The 9,936-nt window shown below is 41.0% G+C and overlaps 2 protein-coding genes across 2 annotated transcripts; both read left to right on the forward strand.

Moving 5' to 3' along the window:
* The first annotated feature begins 6,993 nt into the window (after positions 1-6,993).
* LOC132178073 (uncharacterized) lies at positions 6,994-7,395 on the forward strand. The gene has a single exon (XM_059590534.1). The coding sequence runs from the start codon at positions 6,994-6,996 to the stop codon at positions 7,393-7,395; it is 402 nt and encodes a 133-aa protein (XP_059446517.1).
* A 762-nt stretch (positions 7,396-8,157) lies between these two features.
* Positions 8,158-9,252, forward strand: LOC132178074 (uncharacterized). Its single transcript, XM_059590535.1, has one exon. It carries the CDS (start codon positions 8,158-8,160, stop codon positions 9,250-9,252), a length of 1,095 nt encoding a protein of 364 aa, XP_059446518.1.
* The last annotated feature ends 684 nt before the right edge of the window (positions 9,253-9,936 follow it).

The following is a 9,936-nucleotide window of genomic DNA, read 5'->3' on the forward strand; positions in this document are numbered from 1 at the left end:
CTTTGGGAAGAAAATGAAGTAAATCTGGAAGATTTGGGCTCAAAGAGAGAAATTGGGAAAAATTGGAGTTCCTGACAGTGCGATCGATCGCAGGTTCCCTGCGATTGAGCGCACTACCAGAGAGGACACGAAGCAAGGCAGTCATGTGCAATCGAGTGCCTCACACATAAGATCGATCGCAGACCTACGATCGAGTGCACAAGACCTGCGATCAAGCGCACTCGTGCACTGGTGACACATCTGCTGCGGCCAAACTCACTTTCCTTCCATATTAGGGTTTTTTTAAGTCCCACTTGTAATAGGACTAAAGCCCTATGAATTTTCTAGGTTCACTAGGGTAACAAGGACTTCTAAAGCCCTATAAATAGACCTCTAAACCTTGAGAATAGTAAGCTGGATAAGACACAACTTTAGGGAGAGGAATTGGAGGCTACCTTTCGGTTCTTTCTTTCCCTTTTCTCTTTTCTTTTATTTTTATTATGTATAACTAACTCTTAAGGAGGGCTAGATTGAAGTCCTAATTATGTTTATTTAATATTTCAATATTGGTGCCTTTGTGATAATCATGTTGTGTTCCTTAACTTGATTAATTCCTGTTTTCTTGAATTCCTCATATGTATGTGATTGGCCATTATTTGCATGTGGTATGGACTAGTTAATTAAATCAATTTGGATGATCGAGTCCTGGGTTTAATATGAATAACAAAAGAAATCCACACTGGGTTCTTGGGTTAATCAACATGGGGAACCGGGAGTAGACACCCATGCCTTAGGCCTTATGTGTTTGTCGATTTCTACAGTTTTTTGCTTTCATAAAGAACAACTTAGTAGACACCAATGCTAAATCCTTTAAGAAAGAAAAGAATTAGAGTAGATACCTATGCCTAGTTCGTTGTTTAGGGAAATCAGTAGCTTAAAGAGTAGACACCCATACCTTTAGGTTCGCAAACATTAGGTATTCATAATATGATTGGATCATTGGCATATTGTTATATTATCTAAATATGATTAGTAGTAGATATCAATGCCCTACCTTTCATTTATCTTTATATCTTTTTATTTCTTTTTCACAATATTAATTTAGTGACAAGTTAATATTTTTATCAATTCTAAAACAAAATCAACAATCCCCGTGGGATTGATTTCCTACTTGTTTCACTATACTGTCATTTGATCTTGTGCACTTGCGAGTAAAACGTACTAAATATTATCTATTAATTTATATAGTATTTAGCACAACAGACAGCCATCCGATTGCTTCTGCTTTCATGCTCTAGGGTTGTTTTAGTCAGACTTAGGACTAATAGATGGTTTTCCACATATTTGGAGAACTTGGACCGTTTGGAGGAATACTTGCAGACTTTGTTCGACCCAGGTGAGTTTTAACTCACATAGTACTTGCCATTATTTTTCTCGCATTCGCATGAATATTTTATGTACCAAAACAGGCATATTTGCAACTCTCACAATATACACTTTGTTGCACATGAACTCTAGCTTTTGTGAAAAACGTTGTACTGAATATGTTAAAGAAAGTGAGACTTATAAAAGCATGCATGTAAAGTACGGACAAGATTAATTGCATCGTATGACTTGGTACACTGGTACGTGCGGGATAACGGTCATAGGCTTACTATACATGTTAACTTTATGGTCAAATGTGTGTGTTATATGGGCCTTGGATCCAATGGTTGTTTCGTGACTGATGCAGCCTTAATAGGCGGTTATTACAGGATGTACATCATTAGCGGTGTGGGCCCCCGAGGTCGGACTCAGTCGTGACGCTAGTGTTATGGATGGTAAAATATAATATTCGGGACACCGGTGTTGTATTACAAGTCCCTAGGGACAGCGCCAACCCTGCTGAGAAGGGGTAATATCTCCAGTAAACCATATTGTTGAACTATTACTGTTACTCTATATCATATGCATATATCATGTATTTATATCACACTTATGGAAAACTGTCATGATTGAACTGTTGCATACTTTATAAAATAGAGTTCATCACTAAACTGACATGTGTATTATCTGCGTTAACATTCACTAAGTCTTTAGACTTACTCCTTTTATTTTATGTTTTCCCCCTCCATTATGAATAATTGCGCCGTTTAGCTAGCCTAGGCGAGGATACCTTCAGACTGGACATGGGTGATTGCACAGGACCTGATCCGAGTCATTTTTGAGGAGATGGACTCAGTTTGGTTGAAGTCCATGTGGGATGACGGAGGAACTATCCGAGCAGAGATGATCAAGATTATTATTTCTTTAGCATTGCTTAAGCTTAGGATTTGATCTGTTGATCTTTAGTGAGACAATTCTGATTTGGGATGTAATCCTTGTATTTTGATGATGGTCTGATGACCAATACATTTGGTATCTATCTTTTATATTATAACAAATTATGTTTACTCTGATGTATGAAGGTGTGATTGCCTATTACTCTCTATTCCTATAGTTTAGAAGTCTTATGTTGAGGTCTCTCACTTATGAGAGGTTGTGTTCCCTGAGTCTTGTCCCGTGAGGGATAGGGCTGAGAGATGAACCATGAGGTCAATTACTAGTTAATTGATTTGCCCATCGGGGTCATTACAATTAAGTAGATTTATAGTACAGTAAAAGCAATATGAGCATGTTCACTCTATATTTGCTACTGCTTTAGTTGAAATCTAGGATATAGTGACATTATGTAATTCAACGTACACAACTGTAATTTAGAATAACGATCATAAGGATTTCCTAACAAAACACATCATTTTCCCAAAACCTAATTAAACATAGAAACATGAATTTATCCATTAAGAAAAATTAAATACAGCAAAATCATACATATCCAAAACCTAATTAAACTAAGAAACATGAATTTATCCTCTAAGAAAAATTAAACATTTAAAATCGAAAATTAAACACAACAAAATTAAACATATCCAAAACCTAATTAAACTAAGAAACATGCATTTATCCACTAAGAAACATTGGAACTAATTCTCTAGGTACTTAATTGGAACTAAAAAACTTGAATTTATTCACTCTATATTTTTTATATAAAATAAAACTCAAATAAAGGCTTCTCTTCCCTGAAATATGCATGTTGAGTTCTTGTTTGTTTACCATTAAATTAATTTCTGTAAAATCCAAATAAAGCCAACTCGAAACAGAGACAAAGATTTTACCACCTAATCCAAACAAATCCAACCTGAAACAGAGACAGAGATTTTACCAGTTAATCCAAACAAATCCAACCCAAAACAGAGACAAAGATTTTACCAATTAATCCAAACAAAGCCAACTCAACCAAATTAATTTCTATAAATTAATTTCTCTATCTTGAGTTCTTCCCTGAAATAGCTTTGTCAAGACTACCTAAAACAGAGACAAAGACAGAGATGCAATGAGATAGAGACAGAGACGATGTGAGAATGAGAATAGCTTAGGTGATGCAGAGCAGTGAGCGAACGAGAGACGAGAGACGAGAAAGAGAGAGAGGAAGGCCGATGGCGACAAGCAAGGTTGTGAGAGAGACAGAGATGAGCGAGAGAGATAGAGACGACGCACAACAATTTCTTAGGTTTAGGGTTAGAGTGAAAGAGAGGAATATATATACTTGCAAAACGACGTCATTTTAGGGCGCATAATATGGATTAAAAAATGGTTTATGTGTAAAACTATGTCGTTTTTCAAAATTGGTTTAAAACATGAATAAATGTCCACTTTTAACTGGAAAGGAGTGCTGTCATGACTGGAAGAACAAAAGATCTTATCCTCATCACGAGTCCGTCCTGACGGAGCATCTGACGAGATACCAGGGAGCTTCTTCTTGATTTGCGTCATGTATTCTATCCTGACAATCCAGCTGATGAGAAAATAGTAACTTTAGTTTCGTTACAAGTTTGTCCTGACGAAGCAGCTGATGGGAAAATAGTAAGGTTTATCTCAAGTGCCGTTACAAGCCTGTCTTGATGTGGTTCGTGACGAAAAACCAGAGAGGAATTCTACAAGTGCCGTCACAAGCCCGTGATGACATGCTTCCTAACGAGAAAACAGAGAAGCCTTACAAACACCAAAAAACTAACTTCTTTTTCCCATGGTTTTAAACACCAAACTAAATATAATATTTTTTTTCATTGAATTAGGCAAACCTAAACCTAACATAGTTGAAGCATGTTGTATAAAATTATTACTTAGGTTATCAAACAAGGTCTATGTGTCAGTCTCATTTTTCATCATAAAAGTTCCCCCACACGAGGCATGCACAGTTTGTCTATGAGGCTCAGTCAAGCCATCATAGAAACATTGCACCAGCTGCCATTTTCAAGACAACGTGGTGCAAGCACGACCTAAGATGGTCTCTAAGTCTCTCCCAAGTCTCATGAAATTGTTCGCCCTCATATTGGGAGAAACTAACGATAGCTCTCTAAATAGCATTGGTCTTTTTTTATGGGGAAGTACTTTAGGAACTCTTGTTGCATCTAAGCCCAAGAAGTGATGAAGTTGGGTTCTAAGGAATTAAACCAATGTTTGGCTCTGCCTTTGAGAGCAAAGGGAAAGAGACACATCCTTAGAGCGTCCTCGATGAACCCTTGCAACTTAATGGTAGATCATTTTTCCAGGAATTCATCGAGGAGCTCATATGGATTTTCATTGTTAAGCCCTATAAAGGATGCCAAACTTTGAATAGTGATGGGCTTAATTTCATAGTGAGCTATCGTGAGGCCTGGCAGCTGGATACATGAGGGAGAAGTGTAAGTAGTAGGGAGATAGTGATCTCTCAGTGCAATAGGTTGTTCTCCCTTAGCCACGGTTTCAGTGTCAGGCTCTCTTAGCAAATTAGAGCTCCTTTCGGTTCTAAGTTGTCTAACAGTGCCTTCAATGTCAAGTCGCTAGAAATTAATGGCAAACATAAAGAGCGGCAACCTAACATGCACTAAGCTAAAAGAAACAAATAAATAAATAAGCAAAAATAAATGAAAACAAAAAACAAAATAAAAAACTCACAAATGGCCCGAAGATGTAGCTTTGGAGACAAACTGTTGTTTCTTTGCTGTCCTTGGTAGGTGTGCCCGAGCTTAGGGAATGTATGCTCGAGCATATTGATGCAGGTGTGTTCGAGCTCAGTTAAGGTGTGCTCGAGTGTACTGTGCAGACATGTTATGTGACACTCCGGACTTGAAATAAAAAATAATATATAATGAAACAACAAAACAAAAAACAGGATTAGAAAAGGAAAAGGAATAAAAATAAAATAAAGAAAAAAAATTAAGTTAAATTCAACCCTTAAAACTTAACAACGCAACTGTTTAGCAGTCCTCGCCGATGGCGCCAAAAATTGATGTGGTCTTTTTGTGTGCAAGAATATTAATAATAAAATTGTAACGACCCTGATTCTAGGCTAAAGTAGCTCTTAGGCCTAGACTTGATAGATGAGTTTAGAGTTGTGTAGGCCCATTAGTATGATTGGTTTAACTTAGTGAAATGGATCAAAACAACTTTAAAGTAAAAAACCTACCTCGGACATATTAGCCCGACAAGGCCTCGGATAGATTAGCCCGATGAGGTCTCGGACGCCTAGTCCGACACTCAACTCATGGGCCGAAATAGTGAAGAACCGAAGAGTAGGTCGGTCATTCCGCAATAAGAATATATCTATATTCTATTTAAATCAGGTGATTTTATCCTACATTTGATAAGGCTATCTACAGCATAGACTAGCTATCAACATATCAACTATACCTATACAAACGGGATGGGCTATCATTCAAATTCAAAAGGTTATCTACACTCATCAGGATGCATATTAGCTGTCAGCACCTAAGCTGTACACGTCTGACAGAGGACTACTTGGGCATCCTCATCTAACGTCAAACGGAAGCCATGTCACTTATTCCACAATCTTAGGCCACTAAGAACACGAACTGGCTAACAAATCCTATCCTTCTCAAATAACTGCATGATAGATATTGAAGGATAAGGGATCTGAGACGTACGGGGAATCAAACTCCATTTCATGCCTATAAAAGGCAGTCACCCTCAACACTAAGGTAATTGCAACCATTGCCTTTTAGCTTTCTTGTTGCTTGTATACGCTCTCAGATCACTGACTTAGGCATCGGAGTATCTCCATCGGAACACCACCGGGACTCTAATCCTATTGTTTGCTCTTGTGTGAAGGCCCGATGCATCCTCAAACACTGCGACATCACTCGAAGGGTGTGCCATCTTCCTCTTCGGAAAATTGTGCATCAACAGTTTGGCGCCGTCTGTGGGAACGATTTTCATCAGTTCTTTACATCAATCCGAAATGGTGTAGACATGTGCAACACATCCTCTGCCGGAAGGTCAAGTCAGGATGCCCGGTGCAACTGCAACGGCTCCAAACCTTACCGAGTTTATGAAGCAGATGACTGCCTCCATGGACGCACTGAAGAATCAGAACGAAGATCTTGTCACCAAGCTCACGGTTGCTGAGGGCCGTAATGGACAAAGGGATCATGAGGGTGAAGAGAGGCGCGAGAAGGAGCGTGAAGAAAGGAGTGAAAGGGAGAGGCGTGAACTCATTCTCCAAGGCAAAAGGTCCAGGATCCCAACCAGAATCGGAACCATGATCAGGAAGGTAGTGCAAGTTTAGTTCATGGCAGCCGTCATACCACAGTCCAAAACGAAGGTCATCACGAGAGATCTCATGCCGAGAGGTCTCATCTCAAGAGACCTCACCGTGAAAGGCCTCATTATGAGAGATCTCACCGTGACTGATCTCATCGTGAGAGATCTCATCACACACGCCGTAATGAGGCCGATGTAAATGCTGAGTTGGGAGATTTGAAAAGAAAGTATGCAGAGATAGCTAATAAGATGGCCAATAGGGAAAACGGGTTAATGGCGGAAGAGCTCATGGAAAACACCAACCTACCTTTCAAGGATCGAGTTATGAACTTCCCATTGCCTGACAAGTTCAAGATGCCTCATATAGATAAATATGATGGCAATTGAGACCCTATGGAGCATATGGAGAGTCTTCGGGCATATTTCATCCTCCACGAAACCCCAGATGAGATCTCATGCCGGGCGTTTCCATTAACCTTGGCTGGAGTAGCCAAAGAATGGTTTGCAAGACTCCCTATCGAATCTGTGGATAACTTCAAATCCTTGGGGTGCCTTTTTCTAAGCCAATTCTTAGCCACCCAAAAGAGGAAGAAGAATCCAACTTACCTGCTTTCTCTTATTCAGGGGAAGGATGAGTCTTTGAAGGACTTCATAGTCAAGTTCAACAAGGAGAAGTTGACAGTAGAGAGCCCGAGTGAACAAACAATACTTGATGCTCTAATGCATGGGGTAAGAGCCGAGGGTCCACTGATGGCCGAACTAGCAAAGAAGTCTACATTGGTGACTCTTCGTTAGTTTCTGAATAGCAGAAGAGTACATCAATCAAGAAGAGACTGTTGGGGCCTTGATGAAGTCCCAAGAAAAGGCTACTCAACAAGCTGGGAGTAGCACAAAGGTAGTACCAGCAAGCTTCGGGAAAAAGAAAGAAAAAAACTCAATGCAGCAGGCCAAGAAGACACTCAAACCGAGGACTGACCCTCAGTGAAAACTCAGTAAGTTCACCCCGTTGAACACTAGTATGACGGAGGTGTTAATGGAGATCAGAAGAGATCCTGCCTTCAGATGGCCAACAAAACGGAAAGGTCACCTGTCAAATTGAGACCAGACCAAGTTTTGCCATTATCACAACGAAGTAGGCCAACTGACCAAGGAGTGTGCATCTTTGCGCCAAGAGATAGAAGCTTTGATCAAGAATGAAGACTAGTGAGGTTCCTGGCAGGCGAGAGGAATAGGGGAAGGAATCCTCAGCAGCCCTTGTTACTTGAGGGAAACAGAGAAGCTATAAAAGGCTGAGATCAGAGGCAGAGGCAAGATAACGGTTCGAGAGATGATCGGTATGCTGAACCGATGCATAATCGGCAGGCCGAACCGAGGAACAATTGGGATGTGCATCCTTCACTTCGGAATCAAGATGTAGTGGGAGAAATCCTTACCATCTCTGGGGGAATAACTGGCGGAGGAGAGTCTAACGCGGCCAGGAAGGCCCACACAAGAAGGGTGTAGACCAAAGAGGTTATCTTTCTTGGAAGGCCTTCCAAGGCCCCAAAGCGAGATTCCATGGTCCTATCATTCTCTGAAGAAGATGCAAAAGGGGTGATGATGCCCCATGATGACACATTGGTGGTGACGGTGACAGTGGCTAACCATCTGCTCCATCGAATCTTAGTGGACAATGGAAGCTCGACTAACATCCTCTATTGGCCAGTTTTCAAACAAATGGGCATTGATCATGATAGGATCAAGTCGTTTGGTTTTCCCTTGGTCGGATTTTCAGGAGAACAAGTCCAACCCATCGGGCTTATCTCTCTCCCTGTAACAGCAGGAACAGCCCCCAGACAATCAACTACTATGGTAGATTTCTTGGTGGTCAACCGACCATCTGCTTACAACGCAATAATTGGCCGGCCAGCCTTGAATAAGTTGGAAGCTGCAACTTCAACCTACCACCTAAAGATAAAGTTTCGGACTGAAGAGGGAGTCAAAGAAGTCAAAGAAGACCAGAGTGCAGCAAGGAAGTGTTACATCACTTCTTTGAAGAAGCCTTCAGAAGCCGCAAACGGTTGGCACTGTGGGAGCAAAAAGGAGGGTGAACCGAATGGCAAGCCTGCCGAGTCGCTAGAAGACGTGGTTGTAGCGGACAACAAAGTAGTGAAGATTGTATCCCAACTCGCCTCGGAGGTCCAGGAAGGCCTCGTTACCTTTCTAAGAAAGAATCTAGAAGTGTTTGCATGGGCACACGAAGACATGCCAGGCATTAGCCCTAAAGACATACTCCACCAACTCAATGTGGATCTAAGCATGAAACCGGTGAAGCAAAAGAGAAGAAAATTCGCTACAGAACGAAATATGGCAATAGCCGAAGAGGTGGAGAAGTTGCTCAGAGCTCAGTTCATTGAAGAAGTACACTATTCTGATTGGCTGACCAATGTAGTATTGATCAAGAAATCCAATGGGAAATGGAGGATGTGTGTAGACTTCACCAACCTCAACAAAGCTTGTCCAAAAGACAGCTTTCCCCTACCCCACATTGATACGTTGGTAGATTCAACATCTGGATATGGCTTGCTCAGCTTCGTGGATGCTTTCTCTAGTTACAACCAGATCTATATGCATCCAAAAGATAGGGAGAAGATTGCATTTATCATAGACTGAGGCCTATACTATTATAAGGTCATGCCCTTCGGTTTGAAAAATGCAGGGGCTTCATACCATAGACTGGTTAACAAGATCTTACGAGAGTAGATCGGGTGGAACATGAAAGTTTATGTGGATGACATGCTAGTCAAAAGCGTGTTACCACAGAACCATACATGTGACTTGTACGAAACGTTCGAAACATTGAAGAAGTACGAAATGAAGCTGAATCCTGCAAAGTGTGCGTGCATTTGGAGTTTCCTCTAGGAAATTCCTCGCCTATATGGTGTCGAACCGAGGGATTGAAGCCAATCCAAAAAAGATCTAGGCAGTCTTGGATACGCAGTCCCCAAAGAATACGAAGCAGCTCCAACAATTGACAGGTAGGATCGCAGCACTCAACTGGTTTATATCTCCGTCAACCGACAAGTGTCTACCGTTCTTCAAAATCTTGAGGAAGGTATTTGAATGGTCTGAGGAGTGTGAAGAAGCTTTGAGAAGCTGAAGAAGTATTTGGTCAGCCCACCTCTATTGAGTCGAACAGTCCCTAGAGAAGCATTGTATTTGTACTTAGCCGTCTCTCCAACGGTGGTAAGTGCTGCTTTTATACGAGAAGTGGAGGGGGTGCAGAAGCTTGGATACTTCATCAGCCAACCATTGAGAGGAGCCGAGGAAAGATACCCCCAAATGGAAAAGCTCGCC

This window comes from Corylus avellana, chromosome ca4, assembly GCF_901000735.1.
Source record: "Corylus avellana chromosome ca4, CavTom2PMs-1.0".
NCBI classification, from domain to species: domain Eukaryota; kingdom Viridiplantae; phylum Streptophyta; class Magnoliopsida; order Fagales; family Betulaceae; genus Corylus; species Corylus avellana.